This window comes from Jaculus jaculus, chromosome 21, assembly GCF_020740685.1.
Source record: "Jaculus jaculus isolate mJacJac1 chromosome 21, mJacJac1.mat.Y.cur, whole genome shotgun sequence".
Taxonomy (NCBI): domain Eukaryota; kingdom Metazoa; phylum Chordata; class Mammalia; order Rodentia; family Dipodidae; genus Jaculus; species Jaculus jaculus.
The window spans coordinates 13,539,035-13,562,024 of record NC_059122.1 but is presented as its reverse complement, the minus strand read 5'-3'; the positions used below and the strand labels follow the sequence as shown (position 1 = coordinate 13,562,024).

General features: G+C 56.9%; 2 protein-coding genes across 6 annotated transcripts in view; one reads left to right on the top strand and one right to left on the bottom strand.

Moving 5' to 3' along the window:
• Hook2 (hook microtubule tethering protein 2) overlaps positions 1-12,711 on the bottom strand; it is a 29,780-nt gene extending 17,069 nt beyond the window's left edge. For 4 of the 5 annotated variants that reach the window (XM_045139352.1, XM_045139353.1, XM_045139354.1 and 1 more), the window contains exons 1-3: positions 2,225-2,353; positions 1,631-1,716; positions 1,469-1,541 (exon numbers count right to left, since the gene is read on the bottom strand). In XM_045139352.1, the coding sequence (XP_044995287.1) occupies positions 1,469-1,541; positions 1,631-1,716; positions 2,225-2,269 (204 nt within the window). In that variant the 5' untranslated portion in view covers positions 2,270-2,353. Of the gene's footprint in view, positions 1-1,468; positions 1,542-1,630; positions 1,717-2,224; positions 2,354-12,646 lie in introns of those variants that run through there. The other variant, XM_045139356.1, reaches the window with a different exon arrangement.
• Positions 12,712-21,018: 8,307 nt separating this feature from the next.
• On the top strand, positions 21,019-22,577 carry Junb (JunB proto-oncogene, AP-1 transcription factor subunit). Its single transcript, XM_004672452.2, is given in 2 exon segments — positions 21,019-21,866; positions 21,868-22,577. Coding segments are annotated over 2 exon segments (1,047 nt in total). The 5' UTR covers positions 21,019-21,404; the 3' UTR covers positions 22,453-22,577.
• Positions 22,578-22,990: the final 413 nt, after the last annotated feature.

The window sequence follows — 22,990 nt, the reverse complement described above, 5'->3', positions numbered from 1 at the left end:
GTGTGCACGTGTGCAGTGAGTGCACACGTATGTGCAAATATTGTACCCCCATGCACATCAGAGCAGAGGCCAGAGGAAACAGGGCTTTCTCTGTTGTTCTTGCCTCTTACTTCCCTGAGATAGAGTCTCACTGAATCTGGAGCTCACCTTTTTCTTTCATTCCTTTTTTTTTTTTTTTGTTATACTGGCTAACCTGTGTGCTTCAGTGATCCTCCTGTGTCTGCTTCTCTCAGCACTGGAGTGATACACCGCCATGCCCAGCTTTTTATAAGAGTTCATCAAATTTAGCTCTTCACACTTGTACAGCAAATGCTCTTATACAATGAACCATCCTCTCAGCCTTGTTTGAGTTTTTTCAGGGTCTTGCTGTAGCCCAGGATGACCTAGAACTCACCCTCAAGTCCTAAACTTGCCTCCAGCTCACAGCAATCCTCCTGTCTCAGCTTTCTGAGTGCTGGGATTAAAGACATGCACCACACTTGGGTTATGTTTTTTTTTTTTTTTTTTTTTCTGAGTTAGGGTCTCACTCTTAGGACAGGCTGATCTGAAATTCGCTATGGAGTGTTAGGTTGGCCTTGAACTAATGGTGATGATCCTCCCACCTCTGCCTCTGCATTAAAGGCCTATGCCACCAGGCCTGGCTTTATTTTATTTTGACACAGGGTCTCATATAGCCCAGGCTGGTCTATGTAGCTAAGTCTTGACGTGAACTCCTGGTCCTCCTGCCTCTACCTCCTAAGTGCTGAGATTACAGGCGTGAGTCACCTCACACTGCTACCCTCCCTCTGGTTCTGGGGACTGAACTGAACTCAGGGCCTTGTATTCTAGACAACTGCTCTACCACTGAGCCACACCAGAGCGCCCCTTCGAAGATTTTGAGACAGAGTCTTAAGTAGGTCGCCCAGGCTAGGCATGAATTTGCCAACCTCCTGCTTCAGCCTTCCAGACTAGCTGAGATTGCTGGAAGTTACCACCATAACTACTTGGAAGTTAATGTTTTTATGTATGGCCTGTTTGTCCACACCGCTAGAGTAATGGCCATGTGGGGACGGGCCTTCCCATTACTGCTTACTGAATGCCCAATCTGTGGGTGCTCCATAGACGAACGAAAGGACAGTGGACTGACCACCAGACAACTGGCCCTCTTCCTGGCAGGTCTGTCTGCCCCTCACTCTTCCTGACCTTTTCCTGACCACATCTTTTTTTTTTTTTTAATGTTTTATTTATTTGAGAGAGGGGAAGAGGTAGGTATATACAGGGAGAACAGGGCACACGAGGGCATCCAGCAAACAATCTCCAGAGGCATGCATCACCTTGTGCATCTGGTTTGTGTGCGTACTGGGGAATCGAACTTGGGTCTTTAGGTTTCATAGCCAAGCGCCTTATCTGCTAAGCCCTCTCTCCAGCCTCCTGACCACATCCTCGGCCCATGCCCTAATTATCCCCTACCCATGTGTCCACCTGTCACCTTCAGCCTCCAGTTGGGACCTGGGTCCTCTGAGATAGCCTGGAGCCATGCTTCGTTGAACCACGAGGGGTCTCTGGGGGAGAGGAGGTAAGATGAGCTGGCTGGAGAGCCAGTTGGGATCTACTCCCCTCCCCCCCCCCACACACACTCAGCCTCACTCACATTTGATTCAGCACATGGGCAATGGCAAGGCCGCTGCTCAGGTCCTGGGGGCTGGCACAGGGGAACTGAACTTGGAACGTCTGCAGCTGAAGAGGAAAGGAAAGGGCATTCAGGACTCAGGACCATCAAACTATTGCAGACTCCCGGCTGCAACCTCACAGGCTTAGGGGCATGTGGCTCCAACAAGCCAGCTCTGCGGGGGGAGGGGGCGTGGCTTCCGCACACCTGGGCCCGGAGGGGGCGGAGCCTCGCTTCACCTGTGCCCGACTAACCCAGCGCACCCAGGTCAGGGAGACACACGAGTCACCTGGCCGCCACGGCCACCACGTGACAAGGCCAGCACACCTGTCCCCTCCCCCCCACACACACACTGCCCTACGTGAGCCAGCCACGGGGGGGGGGGGGGGCGGGGCTCCGCCTGCTCTGGGCACGCAGGCCTGCCACGTGAAGGGCGAGCAGGTGCTCAGGTCAGAGTGCAACGGCCCAGCGGGCCCAGTGACCTCACCTCCTCCTCTGCCCAAGCCCTGGTGCCCAGGGGCGCACTGAGGCACAGCCAGAGGGGCACACCTGATCCGGCCCCGCTTCCCGACCTACCCAGGTGAGCAGAGGCCCGCACAACTCGGCCTTGTCCACGCTCATGGCTCCCGATCGAGTTCGAGCCCCAGGCGCCGCTGCACTGTCCGGCTCGGCCACCAGCGAGCGCCCGCAGCCCCGGCCTCCCGCTCTGCCTAGAGCGCCGCCCCGCCGCGCCCCGCCCCCGGCCCGCCCCCGGCCCCGGGACCCGCGCCCCGCCCGCCCGCCTCGCCATCTTGGATCCGGGCATCGGGACGGTGGACACTCTGCCGCTAGGGGTCAGTCTGGTCCAGCCAAGACCGGCCATCGCGGCTTCCCCGCACTGTTTTTGTTTTTTCCACGTAGGGTCTCACTCTAGCCCAGGCTGACCTGGAATTCGCTGTGGAGTCTCAGGGTGGCCTCGAATTCATGGCGATCCTCCTACCTCTGCCTCCCAAGTGCTGGGATGAAAGGCGTGCGCCACCATGCATGCACGACTAATGTTATTTATTCGAGAGAAAGAGAGAGAGTGAAAGAATGGGTGCACCAGGGTCTCCAGCCCCCTGCAATCGAACTCCAGATGCAGGCACCACCTTGTCCATCTGGGAAACCTGGGTTCTGGGGAGTCCAGCCTAACTCCTTAGGCTTCGCAGGCAAGGGCCTTAACAGCTAAACCATCTCTCTAGCCTTTATTTTATTTACTTATTTTTTTATTGTTTTGGTTTTTTGATTTTTCAAGGTAGGGTCTCACTCTAGCCCAGGCCGACCTGGAATTCACCATGGGGTCTCAGGGTGGCCTCGAACTCACAGTGATCCTCATACCTCTGCCTCCCGAGTGCTGGGATTAAAGGCGTGCGCCACCATGCCCGGCTATCTCTGGCCTTTATTTTATTTTTATTGCTTGTTTTTTTTGTTTTTTTTTTTTTTGAGGTGGGGTCTCACTGTGACCTAGAATTCACTATGTAGTCTCAGGGTGGCTTCGAACTCGCAGCAATCCTTCTGCCTCTGCCTCCTGAGTGCTGGGGATTAAAGGTGCGTGCCACCATGCCTGGCTAATCTTATTTACATGAGAGAGAGAGGTGGAGGGAGGGAGAGAGAGAATACGCTCCTATAGGTCCTGGGGAATCGAACCTGGGTCCTGTGGCTTTGAAGTCAAGCACCTTAACCGCTAAGCCATCCCTCCTACACCCCTAGGTTCCTTTTGGGTTGCAGAGGTCCTCACGAACCTTCTTGGTAGGAGCTATGCCCTACTAAACAGGCACATTCTCATTCTTCCCCTGTAACCGGAAGAAATCCATCTGTTTAGCCACTTTATGATCTGAGTCTTATCTGGGTGGAGAAGTGAGCCTTCGGTCTTTGAAAAGAGGGTCCTCAAGGGGACTGACTCCCGGATGGAAGCCACTTGGGAATTCTGCTCCAGAGGCGGCCAAGAGGAAGATGACACGGTGTGGTCCCAGGCTCCACGCAGGAAGAATCCGCCAGCCACATATCCTGGATGGTGGACAGGGCACTCTTGCCTAGCCTGGATCCATAGTCCACCGAGTTTACCTTTTGCACCTTTCTGCCGGCAGATAACGTGCCTAAAATTCTGCCTCTGGAGGTAGGAGAATCACTGTGAGTTCAAAGCCAGCCTGAGACTCCAGGGTGAATTCCAGGTCGGCCTGGGCTAGAACGAGACCCTACCTTGAAGAGCCAAAAAAATAAAACAATAAAATAAATAAGAAACACATAAAAATAAAATTCTAGCCCAGCATGGTGGCACATGCCTTTATTCATAGCACTCGGGAGGCAGAGGTAGGAGGATCGCCATGAGTTCGAGGCCACCCTGAGACTACATAGTTAATTCCAGGTCAGCCTGGACCAGAGTGAGATCTTACCTCGCAAAGCAAATTAAATAAATAAATGCCTCTGAAACCAGGTCCAGGCAGAAGCCGTTGGTTGCCCCAAGCCCGCCAGGGGGCGCGCAGACCATAGGAAAGCAGCCTACTGGGAAAAGCGTACGCCCACTCCTAGGCCCAGTTTATGAGCATGTAGAAACCTCAAAAAGCATTCAGTTGTCAACAAAGATACCATTTGTGGAGTACTTATTGCATGCAGCCCTCACGTCGAGTGATATGAACACACAGACTACCCCACGAGCCTAGGTATCAAAGGTTTTTAAAATATATATACTTATTTTAAAGTTTAAAAAATGTTTATTTATTTACTTGGTTGAGAGAGAGAAGAAAAGAGGATACAGAAATAGAGAATGGGCGCTCCAGGGTCTCCAGCCACTGCAAAGTCCACACCCATGCCCCACCTTGCGCATCTGGCTTACGTGTATACTGGGCAATCGAACCTGGATCCTTGGGCTTCACAGGCAAGCGCCTTAGCGGCCAAGCCATCTCTCCAGCCCTTATTTTATTTTGAGAGAAAGAGAGCGAGGGAGAGAGGCAGATAGAGAGAGAAAGAGACTAGACAAGCAAGGGCCTCCAGCAAAAAACTCTAAACGCATGAGCCACCTTGTGCATCTGGCGCTTGTGGGTCCTGGGGAACTGAACCTGGGTCCTTCGACTCTGCAGGCAAGTGCCTTCTTTGCTAAGCCATCCATCCAGCCCCAGGAAAGGGTTTTAATTCCCGGGTTTCCGCAAACAAGGAAGCAGTGCCTCCGAGGTGGACACAGTTTTGAGGGTCATAGACAAAGCCCCCGACGCTTGCCTTTGACCCCCTGGCTGCAACACCCTCGCAGGCGCAGGCGGGTGGGGCAACTAATGTGCAGCAATTAGAGGTTATTAGCTGTGCCCAGAGGGAGGGGCGGGCTCTGCTTTGGGGCCCGGCCAGGCCTGCGGGGAGGTGCTGCTCCTACCAACCCCGAGAGCCGGGCTACGGGGATCCTGAGAGGGGTTAGCGGGGTGTCTAGAGGCCTGGAGGCTGGTCCTCAGCCCGCAACCCCCTCCCGAGCTGTTTTCCAGCTTCCAACCCCGGGGGAGGGGAGGGGACGGGGAAGGGACGGGGCAGGCGCTTCCGGCAGCCCTGCCTTCCCAAGGGCGTGGGAACAGCTGCTGCCTCTGGCTCCCCTTATCCCACACCCGCAAGAGAGGAAAGGGTGATGCCAAAACAGGGGGTGGGGGAACAGGGCTGGACGGTTAAGGCGCTTGCTGGCAAAGCCTAAGGACCAAGGTTTGATTCCCCAGCACACACGTAAAAGCCAGCTGCACATGGTGATGCATGTGTCTGGAGTTCGTTTGGGGTGGCTGGGGGCCTTGGTGTGCCCATTCTATCTGCCTCTTTTTCTCTCTCTAATAATAAAATGGGGGACAGAAACCCCCCGTTCGTCCCGGGTAGCTTTGGGAGGTTAACCAGGAACCATGAGTGTTAGCAGGATGCGTGATAGGCCATGCTGGGAACTCCAAATATTGTGGGTAGAGGATTACAGTGATTTTTTAAAATATTATTTATTTATTTGAGAGCGACAGAGACAGAGAGAAAGACAGATAGAGGGAGAGAGAATGGGCGCGCCAGGGCTTCCAGCCTCTGCAAACGAACTCCAGACGCGTGCGCCCCCTTGTGCATCTGGCTAACGTGGGACCTGGGGAACCGAGCCTCGAACCGGGGTCCTTACGCTTCACAGGTGAGCGCTTAACCGCTAAGCCATCTCTCCAACCCGCCCCCCCCTTTTTGAGGTAGGGTATTACCTGGAACTCACTATGTAGTCAAAGGCTGGCTTCGAACTCATGGCGATTCTCCTATCTCTGCCTCCCGAGGGAGTGCTGGGATTAGAGGTAGAGAAATCTGGGAATCCAAGTATTTGAGGCGATTGACTTAAACTGTTGCAAGACTGGTGCGATACTGTGGTCATCTCCGATGTTCAGAGCATCAATTTTTTTTTCTAGGTAGGGTCTCACTCTGGCCCAGACTGACCTGGAATTCACTATGTAGTCTCAGGGTGGCCTCGAACTCACAGAACATCAACATTTAAGTAAAGGTCCCACACTGCCCATTGGAGAAGAGCTACAAACCCCCCTTCAACTTGGATCAACAGGGGGTCCCTCGCTGGGAAGAAAAGAAGCTGCCATGTTGGCTACCAAGACAGTAACCAATCAATTTGGAAATTCTGGGAAGGGAATGGGGAGATGCAGTTCAGTGGTTAAAGGTGCTTGCTTGAAACCCTAGGAGCCACACTGTGCCTGGGATTTAAGAACCTTCAATTCTGGCTGAAGACATGGCTTAGTGGTTAAGATGCCTGCCTGCGAAGCCAAAGGAGCCAGGTTTGATTTCCCAGTACCCACATAAGCCAGATGCACAAGGTGGCGCATATGTTTGGAGTTCACCTACTCTATCTGCCCCCCACCCCTCTCTCTCTCTCTCTCTCTCTCTCTCTCTCAAATGGATAAATATTAAGAAAACAAGACCCTTCAATTCTGCAAGAGGGCCACAAATATTCTCTTTGGGACAGGGACCCCCACTTGGGGGAAGGGTGCAAAACCCATTTTATGTACAGGAAACCTCAAAGTCCTGGGCTGCATTTTGAGGGACCAAGAGCTCCATTGTACAGGTTTGGGCAACAGCCCCTGGCTGGTTTGGGGACCCCACCCCCTTCTGCCTGTTTCCAGGAACAGCTGAGCCCAGCCTGGGTTGTACTGCTGGGAAGCCAGTGACTCAGCCCCTCCCTGTAGCCACAGCTGGACCCCAGCCGGTCCCCTCCAGCTTGCACATCTGGGCAGGGTTACAGTCATCAGAGCTGGTATGGGGACCCTGGGTCCCACAGTTAGAGGACAGCATCCACCCAGCTCCCCACTGGCTGAGCAAAACAAAACCACTGGGTGGACCCCATACACTGTTACCATAGCGAACCCCGAATAGTCCCCCTGCACCCCAAATGTTGAAATTCTTCCAGAACTCTTTTCCTCCGCCATTTCTGTGAATGCTTGTGTTGTGTAGGCGCTTGGTCTGTAACTGTGTTCACAGTCACTTATGTCTTTTTTTCTTTTCTTTTCTTTCTTTCTTTGTTTTTTTTTTTTTTTTTTTTTTTTACAGGTAGGGTCTCATTCTTGCCCAGGTAGACTTCACTGTATTCTCAGGCGGCCTCAAACTCACAGCGATCCTCCTTCCTCTGTCTCTCCAGAGGTGCTGGGATTGAAGGCGTGCACCACACCCAGTCACTTAAGTCTTGGGATCCAGGAGTTTGAACAACTCGTGTGTGTGTGTGTGTGTGTGTGTGTGTGTGTTGATGGGAGAGGGGCTGTGGGGACTGGGAGGTGACTAACATATCCTTGCCTGTGTGTATAACATCCAGGTTTAGAAGCCAGTTGTGGGACAAGCCTGTAATCCCAGGAAACAGAGTCTGAAAAGTGAGGATTTTAAGGCCAGCCTCATTTACATAGCAAGCTGGAGGCCTGCCTAGGCTACTTAAGATCCTGTCTCAACACCCCCAAGCAGGTTTCGGGTACCAGGGGCCTCATTCGCACGGGCCATACGTGCCTCCGCGCAGGCAGAGTTTTTGTACGGCTAGCTCTCTGACGATGTCTTCATACCGTCACATCTGTACCTACTACATTCCTCTATAGGGAGCTTCCTTTTGGGATCTATTCTTTACGAGCAGTGCGGCAATCAGTATCTCAAGTTGCCACTGGGCTGCGTGTCTGTGAACATATCCTGTTTTTATTTTATTTATTTACTTGAGAGAGAGAGAGAGAGAGAAAAAGGCAGATAGAGTAGAGAGAGAATGGGCATGTCAGGGCCTCTAGTCACTGTAAACTCCAGACACATGTGCCACCTTGTGCATTTGGCTTACATGGGTACTGGGGAATCAAACCAGGCTTCGCAGGTAAGCACCTTAATTGCTAAGCCATCTCTCCAACCCTGTTTGATCTTTTTTACTATTTTTCTTTTCTTTCTTTTTTTTTTTTTGTTTGGTTTTGTTTTGTTTTTTGGAGGTAGGGTCTCACTCTGGTCCAGGCTGCCCTGGAATTAACTCTGTAGTCTCAGAGTGGCCTTGAACTCATGGCAATACTTCTACCTCTGCCTCCCGAGTGCTTGGATTAAAGGCGTGCGCCACCACGCCCAGCTTTATTATTTATTTTCAAGGTAGACTCTTTCTCTAGCCCAGACTGACCTGGAACTCACAGCAGTCTTCCTACCTCTGCCTCCCGAGTGGTGGGATTAAAGGCGTGTGCCACCTTTTTATTATTATTATTATTATTTGACAGAGAAATAGGGAGAGAGAGAGGTGTAGGGACAGGAGGGAGGGAGAGAGTGGGCATGCCAGGGCCTCCAACCGCTGCAAAGGAACTCCAGATGCTTGCACCCCCTTGTGCATCTGGTTTATGTGGGTGCTGGGGAATCGAACTGAGGTCCTTTGGCTTTGCAGGCAAATGCCTTAACTGCTAAGCCATCTTTCCAGCCCTTAACATTTATTGGTGGATTGATTTGACCGAGAAGGAGGCACAGGACAGGGCCTTCGGCCACTGCAAACGAACTCCAGACATATGTGCCACTTTGTGCACCTGACTTTATGTAGGTACTGGGGAATTGAACTCTTAAGAGTCTTCAGGCTCTGTAAGCAAGTGCCTTTAACTCCTGGGCCATGTCCCTAGCCTCTTTGTGTTGTCTGTTGGTTTTTGTTTTCTTGTTTGTTTGTTTGTTTTTGGTTTTTCGAGGTAAGGTCTCACTGTAGCCCAGGCTGACCTGGAATTCACTATGTAGTCTCAGGGTGGCCTCGAACTCACGGCAATCCTCCTACCTCTGCCTCCCGAGTGCTGGGATTAAAGGCATGCGCCACCGTGCCCGGCTTGCTTTTGTTTTTTGAGGTAGGGTCTCACTCTAGCTCAGGCTGAACTGGAATTCACTATGTAGCCTCTGGGCGGCCTCGAACTCCTCCTACCTCGGCCTCTTAAGAGTGCTGGTATTAAAGGCGCAGGCGTGCTACCATGACCAGGTTCGCTTTTTCTTTCTTAAATTAATTCAAGGATGTACATTTACTGGAATCCACATTTCTGAGTAAAGAAAAACAAAATATTTTATTGAGAGCTTTACTTTTGTTTTTCTGCGATAATGGGACCTTATCATGTGGCCTGGTTAACCCACAGTGTCCTTTCACAATAGGGAGTATTGGTGTGTGCGCACAATATGGGATTCTCTGACCGAGTAAGGACTTCAGGGGCCCGCGATAATGGCGTGACGGCCTGGCTGTCGCCTGTCCCTACCGTGTGTCTCTGCCTCCGCAATTTCCATGTGACAGCCCGAGTACCATGTGACCGACTGTCTGTGAATGCCCGTGTCCCTCTCACACGCGGCGTGTAACCTATGGGCGGTGTGACTCTGCGTCTCCTTGTGTGCGTGTGCTACCCTGCCCGTGGACCATGGCTGAAGGGTTTCTGCCAGCACGTAGCAGGTGTGTCCTGTGTCTGTGTGACACCCTGGGCCGGAGTTGCCAGTGACCTTATGGCTGGAGAGGGGCTGTCAAAGTCACATCAGCCTGGGGTGGAGGCGCACTCGGGAGGCAGAGGTAGGAGGATCACCGTGAGTTCGAGGCCACCCTGAGGCTGCAGAGTGAGCTCCAGGTCAGCCTGGGCTAGAGGGAGACCCTATCTCGAAAGAGAGAGAAGGAGGGGGGCGAGGGCAGCGTGGTGGTGCACCCCTTTAATCCCAGCACTCGGGAGGCACAGGTAGAAGGATCACTGTGAGTTCGAGGCCACCTTGAGGCTGCAAAGTGAGCTCCAGGTCAGCCTAGGCTAGAGGGAGACCCTATCTCGAAAGAGGGGGGGGGGGCGAGGCGCGTGGTGGAACACCCCTTTAATTCCAGCACTCGGGAGGCAGAGGTAGGAGGATCACCTTGAGTTCGAGGCCACCCTGAGGCTGCAGAGTGAGCTCCAGGTCAGCCTAAGCTAGAGGGAGACCCTATCTCGAAAAAGAGAGGAGGGGGGCGAGGGCGGCGTGGTGGTGCACCCCTTTAATCCCAGCACTCGGGAGGCACAGGTAGAAGGATCACCGTGAGTTCGAGGCCACCTTGAGGCTGCAAAGTGAGCTCCAGGTCAGCCTAGGCTAGAGGGAGACCCTATCTCGAAAGAGGGGGGGCGAGGCGCGTGGTGGTACACCCCTTTAATTCCAGCACTCGGGAGGCAGAGGTAGTAGGATTACCGTGAGTTCGAGGCCACCCTGAGGCTGCAGAGTGAGCTCCAGGTCAGCCTAAGCTAGAGGGAGACCCTATCTCGAAAGAGAGAGAAGGAGGGGGGCGAGGGCGGCGTGGTGGTGCACCCCTTTAATACCAGCACTAGGGATGCAGAGGTAGGAGGATCACCGTGGGTTCGAGGCCACCCTGAAGCTGCAGAGTGAGCTCCAGGTCAGCCTAAGCTAGAGGGAGACCCTATCTCGAAAGAGAGAGAAGGGGGGGGCCGAGGCCAGCGTGGTGGTGCACCCCTTTAACCCCAGCACTCGGGAGGCAGAGGTAGGAGGATGGCCGTGAGTTCGAGGCCACCCTGAGACTGCAGAGTGAATTCCAGGTCAGCCTGGGCTAGAGGGAGACCCTACCTCGAAACATCAAAATAATAATAAGATGACACAGAAGTCACCCCGCGGCGCAGCTGGGGGCGAGCTCCTCCCCGCGCTGCGGGGGCGCGTGCGTCGTGCGTGACGTGGGACACGACGGTGATCGCTCCGTGCGTGGAGCCCGACGCGGTCGTGCGTGCGTGCGTGCGTGCGTGCGTGCGCGGGGAGCAGCGTCGCGGGCCCTGACACTCTGGGGCGCGGGTGAAACCCGAGGTTTGGGGAGGGGCGCGCGCTGCCGTTAACCCCTTCCTGCCCGACCCGAAACTCGGGGCCCCGGGACAGAGCGCGGGGCTTCCCCAGCACGCGGGGAGGGGCGGCCCCTACGACGGGGGAGAACCTCCTCTTTGGAGCTCAGACCCCCCCCCATTAAGTTGCCATGGGAACCAGAACTTCCCGCGCAGCCCGCTGCGGGCATCCTCCTGCCCTCCCTCCCTCCCTCCATCCTTCCTGCTGTGGATGCGCCCAGCTCCTCAGCACAGGGATGGGGTGCGGGAGGGGGTGGTTGGGGTGCAGGGAGGGGTTTGCCGGGAGGGGGTGGTTGGGGTGCGTGTGGAGGTTGCTGGGGTGCGGGGAAGAGGTGGTTGTGTGGGGAGGGGGGTAGCTGGGGTGTCAAATGGGATGATTGGGGTGCGGGGAGGGGTGCTTGGGTGATGATACACGGGGTAGCTGGGGTGCGGGGAGGAAGGTGTCGGGGTGCGGGGGAGGGGTGTGGGGAGGAGGGTGGCTGGGGTCAACGAGGCAAGGGCGGGAATGACTCAGGCCAGCCCGGGGGTCCCCTGGCCACAAGCAGCCTCGCTCCCCTTGCTCCGCCCGGGTGACTCACCGCTGCTGGCTCCCCACCACCACCCCCACCACCACCCCCCCCGGGTGTGACTCAGGTCCCTGGGAAAGGGGCTGCAGACAGCGGGACCACCACCCCCAACCAGGCAGCAGCCCGGGACCTCGCACTCCCGAGGGCAGGAGGAGCTGACCCTGCCAGGGACGAGCGGCGGGCCCGCGTCCCCTGCGCGCCAGCCCTGGATTGGGGGCACCCACCCCATCCCCGACCTCCGGGAACTCAGCCGTAACCCCCACCCCACCCCACCCCAGGCACCCAACCTAGCCCACAGGAAGTTTTGGCAGAGCCTTGTCGTGGCGATGAAACGGTTAAAGTCGTTTTCTTATTCATTTCGTCCAGGGGCCCTTTTTGACTCAGACTGCAGGCGGGTGTCCCCTTGAGCCTGGCCTTGTACTGCACCCCAAAATGCACCCTGCGTAGGGCCGAGGGAGGAAGGCGGCTGCTGGCCCTGGCTTGGGTTGTCTTGGCAACAGCAGTCCCACAAAGAGCTCCTTGAAATCCTGTGTCTCTTCTCACCAGCCCCCTCCCCCGTTGCTGTCTGAACCTCAGTTTCCCCACTTGGAAACCAAGGACAGTCCCTTGAGCTGTTGGGTGCTGGGACGCTTTGCATTCGGAGCTGGGCACATGGGAAGGGAGGGGCTAGCGCTCAGGCTGGCCATGGGTGTCCGGGTGCCCCGCGCCCCAGCCAGGCGCTCTGAGGCCACGGGGTTCAGTGCATCCACCCCCTGCCCCAGGCGGGCACCCAGGAAGTGAGAGGTGGGGCAGGAATGAGGCGGAACCTGTCGGGCTCGTCGCTACCCCGCCTCCCACCCTCATTCCCGTGCCCTGACAGGGGACCCCCCCCCCCACACACACACATGCTGCTGCCCCACCCCCGCAGCCCTGGACGCCTGGGTCCTGACCCGAGGGTGGCCGGAGACAGAGTCTCGGGAACATCCTGTGGACTGCTGGCTGGACAGACGGGAGGGTCAGCCCCTCCCAGGGCAGGGCAGACATCCACTGGGGGCAGAGTAAACACAGCCCAGGGTGGCCAGACTGGGGGCGGGCAGCGGTGTGTGTGTGGGGGGGGGCTGCAGGAATGTACACACATACACACTCACCCAGGAGTCCACAGAGAGCCAGTCCCAGAGGCACAAACTCCGGTGACACACAGGCCACTGAGTCTGCCAGCCGGGGACGCGCAGACAGGGTCAGACATCCATCTGGGCAGGACACCCAGGACCGCTGACACAGTGACAGCCAACTAGAAAAACAAGACAGATTTGGGATATAGCTCAGTGGTCTGGCTCGCCGAAGGCCCCGGAGGAAACATTAAAGGAAGTTGGCCAAGCTGTCAGACGCAGAAGCATCAGTAGGTCAAACGCATGCAGGGCCGGTTGCTTGCAAGTGTGCACTGCTAAGCCCGTCTGTTCCCGGTGTTCTGACTCAAAGTGTGTAACTGTGCCTCTCCGATTTTTTCCTTTTCTTTTAAAATATTTTTATTTACTTATTTGAGACGGGGAGGGGGGAGAGGGAGGGAGGAAGAGGCAGAGAAAGAATGGGCGCACCAGGTCCCCCAGCCACTGCAAACGAACTCCAGACACATGCACCCCTTGTGCATCTGGCTTACGTGGGTCCTGGGGAATAGAACGGGGGCCTTTAGGCTTCGCAGGCAAATGCCTTAACCGCTAAGCCATTTCCCCAAGCCCCCTCTTTTTTTTTTCTTTTTTTAGGTAGGGTTTCATTCTAGCCCAGGCTGACCTGAAACTCACTAGGTAGTCTAAGGGTGGCCTTGAACTCACAGGAATCCTTCTACTTCTGCCTCCCGTGCTGGGATTAAAGGCATGTACCACCACGCCCGGCTCTAATAGTTTATTCATCTATTTATTAAAGAGAGGAAGAGCCGGATAGAGAGAGTGGGCACTCTAGGACTTCTAGCCACTGCAAACTCCAGGCTCATGTGCCACCTTGCGCATACAGACTTACATGGGTACTGGGGAATTGAACCTGGGTCCTTTGGCAAATGCCTTAACCTCTAAGCCATCTCTCTGAGCCTGCCTCTCCAACTTTCTAACTCTTCTTATTATTTTATTTTTTTTAATTTTTTTGTTGTTGTTTATTTATTTGAGAGCGACAGGGAGAGAAAGAGTGAGTGAGAGAGAGAGAACGGGCGCGCCAAGGCCTCCAGCCACTGCAAACGAACTCCAGATGCCTGCGCCCCCTTGTGCATCTGGCTAACGTGGGTCCTGGGGAATCAAACAAGGTCCTTCGGCTTTGCAGGCAAACACCTTAACCGCTAAACCATCCCTCCAGCAGTGTTTCGATTTTTAGTATTTTACTCATTTGAGAGAGAGGAGAGAGAGAAAGAGAGAATGGGCATTGCCAGGGCTCTAGCCACTGCAAATGAACTCCAAACACATGCACCACCATGTGCATCTGACTTATATGGGTTCCCGGTAATTGAACCTGGATCCTTCTACTTCACAGGCAAGTAAGTGCCTTAACAGCTGAGCCATCTTGCTCTTCTTTGAATACTAACTAAAATTCTAAGTATGCTTGCCCTGACACTGTGGACTTTCTCACTGTTTTCCAGTAAGTCTCTCTCTCTTTTAAATATTTTTATTTATTTATTTATTTATTTATTTTTTTATTTACGAGGGAAAGAGAATGGGCATGCCAGGGCCTCGAGCCACTGCAAATGAACTCCAGAAGCATGTGCTACCATGTACATCTGGCTTACGAGGGTTCTGGGGAATTGAACCTAGGTTCTTCAGCTTCACAGGCAAGCGCCTTAACCACTAAGCCATCTCTCCAGCCCCCTCTTTATTATTATTATTATTCTTTTGGTTTTTCGAGATAGATTTCCACTCTAGCTCAGGCTGACCTGGAATTCACTATGTAGTCTCAGGGTGGCCTTGAACTCACTGCGATCCTCCTACCTCTGCCTCCCAAGGGCTGGGATTAAAGGCGTGCGCCACCACGCCCAGTTTTTTTTTTTTTTTTTTTAACTGTGGCTTGAATGAGCTTTGCAGTAGCTGAGAAGTCTTGACCCGAGCACTGCAAACCACAGGGTGACACAGATAAGCAGCTCCAAGGCCCAGGCAAAACCAGTGCAAGTGCACTGAGCTGGACATCAGACCCAAGCTAACAGCTGCACTTTAACAGGCCCAGAAAGCAGAGCTCTGTCAGCCACATGCATGCGCACGCACAAGCAAAACGCACGCTGAGAGGATACCCAGAAGCCGGGCGTGGTGGCGCACCTCTGTGTTCCCAGCACTCGGGAGGCCCAGGTGGGAGGATCGCCACGGGTTCAAGACCACCCTGAGATGATACAGCGAATTCCAGTCAGCACGATGACCGATTACCCAAGACACTGCAGTACACACACAAGTGAGACCTTACAAACACTAGGTCACCTCACAATAGGACAAGTGAAAGTCTAGGCAAGTGGGTCACAGACAGACAGACACATCCACAGACAGATATGGTCTGGTCAGTCAAACCAGTACAGTCAGGGACAGTTAGACATCTGTGAACACCTGGCCAAGGAGACACCGTGTGTGAAGTTGGTGGCGGCTAGTGACAGACTGCTCAGGAACCCTACGGCACACACACAGCCAACCACAGACATCAGAGAGAGAGAGAGAGAGAAAATTCAACCAAGTATATATTTCTTTTTTTTTCCTTTTCTTTGAGGTAAAAATCTCACTCTAGCCCAGGTTGACCTGGAACTCATTCTGTAGCCCAAACTAGCCTCAAACTCACAGTGATCCTCCTACTTCAGCCTCCTGAGTGCTGGGATTAAAGGCTTGAGGCACCACACCCAACTCAGCCAGGTCTCTCACACACAGCCAGCCACAAACGACCACACACACACACATAGAGAGAGAGAGAGAGAGAGAGAGTTCAGCCAAGTATCATACATACACACATACTGCCCATGTACAGACCACATGCACACACACAGTCACCCAGCTATCTCCCCCTCTCATGTACATACATAGGCCGGCCGCCAGCCATGGACCCCCCCCCCCACACACACACACTAATCACAAAACACAGATATGCCAGGTACCTCTCACACACACACACCAGCCAGCCATACACATATACCAACTACACAATACAAACAACAGATACAAAGCGCTCTCTGCTCTTGCTCTCATTCTCTCTCTCTCTCTCTCTCTCACACACACGGACTACTTTGAGACCGTACATACAGAGACCACAGCACACATAAACATACAGATCACACAGGTACAAGGCAAACCATGAGTGAGTCTCACATACACACACACACAGACATGAGTAGGTTAGCCATATGCACTCCCAAACAATCCATGCCCACAGGCCAGGGACACCCAGCCTATCACACAGGGCACATGCATGCCCATGTACACACACAGGCCCATGTACACACACGCACACACAGTTTCACCCACCTCCACCATCTGCACAAAACAGAACAGAGCCAGACAGACAGCCCAAGACAGAAGCCTCAGGCACTCTTGCACACCCTGGCAGGCTAATCCCTGGTGCCCCCCCCCCCCCAGACCGTGCTGAGATTCTCTGGGGCCCAGAGATCCTGGTACTTCCTCTCTAAGCATCACCCCCACTTCCCACTCTCCCTCCCTGTTGCTCTTTACTTCCTCTACTGGGGAACAGGAGACGCCTCAAAGCCTGTTGGGGTGTGGGCCTGTCTTCTCTTCAAGTCCCCTGTAAAGGGGGGACCCTCGGGAAACTCAGGAAGGGTACTCCAAGTCTTTTGTGGCTTTGTGGGAACACCCCCCCCCCGGGTGCTCAGGTGACTCAGTCTGAGGAGAGAACCTGCTTCCAAGAAATCCTAGAAGCTTCCTCTTGAGAATGGGGGACAAGAGACCCCCCCCCAAGGCCCACTGAGGCAGGGGAAGGTGGTGGTTGGCAAGCTTGGAGGTTCCTGAAGGAGGGCCTCTGGGATTCTCAGTGTCTTCCGGCCCAGCTGCCTGTCCACACCCAGGGGCAGGGACGTGCCAGGCTGGGTGCTATGACTTGTGGGTTCTCGTCCCGGCCTGCCCACTGGCTGACTCATGGGCAGCCCCCAGCCCAGTTTCCTGGTGGCGCCCCGCAACCGCCGGTCAGTAGGGCCAGGGAGGAGGAGGGTCACCAAACTATTTATAAGAAGGAGAAGTCCCAAGTACCAAGGCCAAAAGCCCCAGAGAGAGACCTGTGGGTGTGGGGGGGGGGTGGACTTCCTCCTTGAACTGCCCCCCTGGTCCCAACGCTGTGGGGGCTGGGGGAAGCCTGGGCATGGGAGGGCCAGCCAGGGTACTCGGTCTGCAGACTGGGCCAGGCGGGGGAGAGGGCTACCCTCACACCCTCCTCACTGGGCAGGCCTGGCGCCAGCAGGGCGGCATGAGGGGGTGGTGCCTGGGCCACAGGGTGAGAATGGCAGGGGCCTGGAACCGGCTGTACCAGCTTTGCCAGGCCCCGCCCTCCCTGGCTGGCCTTCCCCCCCCACACCTCCTGCTCAAACATCCATGCGCAATGCGGGGAGCAGGACCCCACTCCAGCACAATGGTCAACCTACTAATACTAGCGTTCCCTGCCTCTGTGCCCACTCCACCTATCCTCTCAGAGAAGTGATCCTTTGTGGCAGGGACCCCTAGAAGTTGGCATGCAGCTGGTACTGCATCAGTGCCCATGTGCTGGTGACCATCCACAGTGTGGTAGCTGACGTGCCAGAGGGAGGCAGCTAGGATTCTGCACCGTCTGGGTACCAGCACCAGTCCTTCTGACCCTTGGGTATTAGGCAAGGTCCTTCATTTCTTTGTCTCAGTTTCTCATCTGTTAAATGGGGATTCGCACAGCAAGCAATTTCTTGGATCGCTGAAGTAGCCAATGGTTGGCTTAGAATAGTGTCTGGCCCACGGTAAGGACCATATAAGTGTTAGCTATTAAAATAATAATTGCTATTTCCCAGTCTGTCTGCCTATCTTATGCGTCTCAGCCGCTCTGTCTGCACGAGACCAGCCCCGCCCCGTTTGTCTCTTCAAGCATCTCCCTTCCCTGCCTTCTTGTCCCCATCCACCCACTGCTGTCCTCCCCAGGGACCCTTTCTGGACCAAACTAGCCTCGCCTAAGGACTTCCCTCTGGCCTGGCCAGCCTCAGCTGTGGCCATGAGTGAGTCACTGTGGCCTCCTGGCTAGTGGGACAAGCAGGTTGGCTTCCCAAGGTGCTGCCCTCCCCCAACACTGCTGCCGCGCCCCCATGGGGCCAGGCCAGATGTCAGCTGCAGCTATTAGCATGGGCAGGAGACACAGGCCTGGCAGTGTGCCCACCAGACTCAGCGGCTTCTGGAATCTCCCCGTAGACCGGGGTGGGGGAGGGGAGCCGTCCAAGCGAGGACAAGAGGGGAGGAAGCACTTAGGGGTCACAGGGATCCTTCAAAGGCTGGGATGCCCCCAGCTTGCTCCTCCTCAGCTCCCTGCTCAACTGGACTTCCCCTGCCCCTCGGCGCTCAGTTTCTCCTTCCTCTCTTTTTGATTCTCTTCTCTCCCCCACACTGAGTGAGCTCTGAATCTTTCCCACAAGGCTGCTTACTCTTATACCGGCCTCTCTTTTATTCTTTTCAAAATATTTATTTACCAGAGAGAGGGAGGGAGGGAGGGAGGGAGAGAGAGAGAATGAGAGAATGGGCAGGCCAGGGCCTCTAGCCACTGCAAACAAACTCCAGATGCATGTGCCGCCTTACGCATCGCATCTGGCTTACTTGGGTACTGGGGAACTGAACCTGGGTCTTTAGACTTCACAGGCAAGCGCCTTAACCTCAACTTCTCTCTACCCTAAAGATGCTTCCATCATCTCGCAAGAGTCCTGACATACTGAGGAAGAGGCAGACTGACTTCTTACCTCTTGTTCTAGTGGCTCATAGGCTGCTTGGAAATCCGACCTTAAATCTTAACTAGATTTCTTGCTATTTAGACCTCCACCTTGTCCTTTCTGGGAAAAGCGCTGTGGGTTTTCCATCGTCTCCTCTTAAGATTTCCTCCCCCCCTCTGATGCTCTTCACCCGGGGGTGGGGTGGGGTGCGAGAGGGGGTCGCTCGGATGAGGGGACTAGCGGGGTACAGGGGCCCCCCTGAAGGTATTGCGAATGGTGGAAGGCATCTCCCCCACGACAGTGGGGAGCGGGGCATACAGACCCTAGGGTTACTGAGAAGGGGCAAGGGGCCTCACTCTCTGGGCAAAAGGGAAGGGCACTTTGCCCAGAGGAGGCGGCAACCCTGTGCCAGCCCGCCCAGGCGCCTGGGACGCCCGGAGGCATCATCCCGCCCCCTCCGCGCCCCGTCGGGTCGGGCCGGGGGCGAAGTCCGACCCAGGCCCGCGGGCAGGCGGGGACCTGCCAGGCTGGGTCGGGCCCGGCCGGGCCTGGCAGGACGCGGCCCCGAGAGCTGCGGGGCGGGGCGGGGCCAGGCCGGCGAAGGCGAGGGCGGCCTCGGGGGCGGCGGCCGGGGCTGGTCCGGACTAGCCGTCCGGGGGCCGGGCGCGCCCTGGGACCTGGCAGCTCCCCGGGATGCGATCCTGGCTCCCAGCTCGCCGCCCCAAGACGGCACCCGACCCACCCTTTCCTGTGCCCTAATATGGATGTTTAGGGGGAGAAGAAAGAAGAAGGGAAAAAAAAAAAGGAACTCCGGGGGTCGCCCCGCCCCCCAGCCCAGCCCTGGGACTCCAGCCTGTTGTCATGGTGATCAGGGTTCCGAGCCGCTCCCCGGATTCTACCCTCAATAGAACCGCATCCCCCCCTTTCCCGCGGGGCGATGGAACAGTCCTCGGGCTGCTCCGGGTCGCTGGCGAAGGCCGCAGCAGGAACCATTACCGACGGCGGGGTCGGGGGCTGACCGTGACGCGGGCCGGGAGCGTCCTCCCCCGCGGGGGGTCCCTCCTCGCCCCAGGTTCCCGGCTTCCCGGGAGCGCGCACAGGGCGGGGCGCGCGGTCCCCGAAGGCTCGGAGTGACGGAGACGGGGCCCGGCTCCTCCTCCCGCCTCTCCCCGGCCCCCTCCTCCCGGCCGCGGCTGTTGCCACACTTCCTGCCTCGGCGCTCTTTCCCCGGCCGGTTTCCAAGGAAGGCACTTGGGCTTGGGCGACCGCGCCCCAGCCGTCCCGCGGGGTCCGCGCTCCGAGCGCTGACCTGGCTGGTTGAAGGAAGGCTTTGCGATTGTGGGGGGGGGGGGTGAGGGCGAGGCTAGGGAGCAGCCCATGAGGGAGACCCCAGCAAGTGGCCTCCGAGGCCCCTCCAGGAAATACACACCTGCTGTCATTGTCCTCACCGCTCCAAAACTGGGCCCGACCCCTCGCAAGCGACCACCACCTTTGACAGAAACGTTCGCGTCCTCTCCTCCTCCGCCTCTTAATTCCTCACCTGGCTTTGTGAATATACCCCTAGGACCCAGGCTCATTTTTGCAAAAAAGAGGGGTCCCCTCCCCCACCTCCTTCCTCTTCCCACTTACAGGGAAACCTTCAAACTCCCATGGGCTTCCAAACCCAGGCTCTTTTTCTTGCACAATAGATTCCCTCGGCCCCGCCCCCTGGTCCCTTTTGATCTGACCCGTGTGCTCCTAACTGTGAAAATTCCAGCCCCTCAAAACCCACTTGTGCCAGGGACTCCCCACTTCATATCTCCCCCCCGCCACTCCCCGGTTAATTTTTTATTCAGGCGACAACTATTCCTCCCGATTTATCCTGCTTTTAATACTCTCCCATCCCGGCTTCCTGGTTATCTTAATTTTGCTTTTGGTCTTTCGAGGTAGGGTCTCGCTCTAGCCCAGGCTGACCTGGAAGTCACCATGTAGTCTCTCAGGCTGGCCTCGAAGTCACAACCTCTGCCTCCCGAGTGGCTGGGACTAAATCGTTCTGGTTATCTTACAGTGCGTATTGTTAGTTCTCCAGCCTCAGCTACTCCGGGTTCCCCCCACCTTCCCCGTTCAGACCTTTCCGGATACACCCTGAGACCCTGCAACCACATATCCATCTATCTATCCGTCCGTTCATCCATCCATCCATCCATCCACCCACTCACCCACCCATCCATCCACCCACCCACCCACCCACCCACCCACCCATCCATCCATCCATCCATCCATCCATCCATCCATCCATCCATCCATCCATCCATCCATCCATCCATCGGGGTGTCCTCCCACGGATGCCTGGGGGACCTCAATAACATCGACCCCCCCCCGTTGGCGTCTGCCCATTCCCCTAGGGCCCCTCCCCCCTCGCCGCAGCCCGCGCGCAGAGCCGCCCGACCCGTGGCCGCTGTTTACAAGGACACGCGCTTCCTGACAGTGACGCGAGCCGCCTCCTCCCCCTTCCCCACGCTCCGGGACCGGGAGGGGGAGGGGGGAGAGGGCCCGGCTCCGGAGACAGCCAATCGGAGCGCACTTCCGTGGCTGACAACCGCGGTATATAAAGGCGTAGGGTTCGGGCAGAGCGGGCTGGGACCTTGCGGGGCGGCCGAGGCCAGCGTTGGGGACACCTCGGGGCTCAAGGAGAGGAAGAAGCGGCGGCGGCGGCGGCGGCGGCAGCAGAAGCAACGAAGGCAAGCGCGCCAGAGAAGGGGTTCGGGAGACCCAGACCGAGCGAGCTGTCCCTGCACGAGGCTGCCCCACACCGGCTGCTCTCGGCTTTTCGGGACCAACCTCCCCCCCCATCCCACCGCCCGAAAGACGCGCGACCGGACACCCGAGGTCCCGCCACCACCGTCCACCGCGGACAGCTCGCCCCCCCCCCCTCCCTCGCCACCGCCGGCGAGGCCCGGGGCGGACCGGCAGAGACCTTTCCACCACCCTCCCGCGCCCCCCCCCCCACCGCTTCACCCCGGACAGCCTGGGCCGTCCGGATGTGCACTAAAATGGAACAGCCCTTTTACCACGACGACTCGTACGCGGCGGCGGGATACGCGCGGACCCCGGGAGGCCTCTCTCTCCACGACTACAAACTCCTGAAACCCAGCCTGGCGCTCAACCTGGCGGATCCCTACCGCGGTCTCAAAGCGCCCGCGGCGCGCGGCCCGGGCCCGGAGGGCACCGGGGCCAGCAGTTACTTTTCCGCCCAGGGTTCGGACACCAGCGGGGCGTCTCTGAAACTCGCCTCCACCGAGCTGGAGCGCCTGATCGTCCCCAACAGCAACGGTGTGATCACGACGACGCCCACGCCCCCGGGACAGTACTTTTACCCTCGCGGGGGCAGCGGCGGCGGAAGCGCCGGGGGCGCGGGGGTCGGCGTCACCGAGGAGCAGGAGGGCTTCGCCGACGGCTTCGTCAAAGCCCTGGACGACCTGCACAAGATGAATCACGTGACGCCCCCCCAACGTGTCCTTGGGTACCAGCGGGGGTCCCCAGGCCGGACCCGGGGGCGTCTACGCTGGCACCGAACCCCCTCCCGTCTACACCAACCTCAGCAGCTACTCCCCGGCCTCGGCGACGTCCGGAGGTGCTGGGGCAGCCGTCGGGAGCGGGAGTTCGTATCCGACGGCCACCATCAGCTACCTCCCCCACGCGCCGCCCTTCGCCGGAGGCCACCCGGCACAGCTGGGCTTGGGTCGCGGCGCCTCCGCCTTCAAGGAGGAACCGCAGACCGTGCCGGAGGCGCGCAGCCGCGACGCCACGCCGCCCGTGTCGCCCATCAACATGGAAGACCAGGAGCGCATCAAGGTGGAGCGCAAGCGGCTGCGGAACCGGCTGGCCGCCACCAAGTGCCGGAAGCGGAAGCTGGAGCGCATCGCGCGCCTGGAGGACAAGGTGAAGACGCTCAAGGCCGAGAACGCAGGGCTGTCCAGCACCGCCGGCCTCCTCCGCGAACAAGTGGCCCAGCTCAAACAGAAGGTCATGACCCACGTCAGCAACGGCTGCCAGCTGCTGCTCGGGGTCAAGGGACACGCCTTCTGAGCCCCGCCACCCCCCACTCCATACGGACACCCCCGCCCCGTCCCCACACCCCTAGCCTGGACGGCCGAGCGCACTCCTTCCTACCACTGGGGCCGAGGGGCAGGCGGTGGACATGCGCCCCGAGGCCTGGGGACTGGGGATGGGGTGGGGTGGGGTGGGCGCAGGAGAACACACTGGACCCCCCAGCTCGCCCGCTCTGCGCGCCCGGTCCTCCCACCTCGAAGTTTACATGGTTTCCTCCCCCCTCCAGCCCCTTCCACGTAATTTTGTATGTTTTTTTTTGTTTTGTTTTTGTTTTTCTGGAAACAGACTCAATTCATATTGAATATAATATATTTGTGTATTTAACAGGGAAGGGAGGAGGGGAGATCGCGGCGGAGCTGGCCCCGCCGCTTGGTACTCAAGCCCGAGGGTGGGGGGGGGGACACTGGAAAGAGGGGATCCCCCCTGCACTCCCCGCCCTCTCCCTTCTGTCTGCACCGTACTGTGGAGAAGAAACACGCACCTCGTGTCTAAAGAGTCTATTTTAAGATGTGTT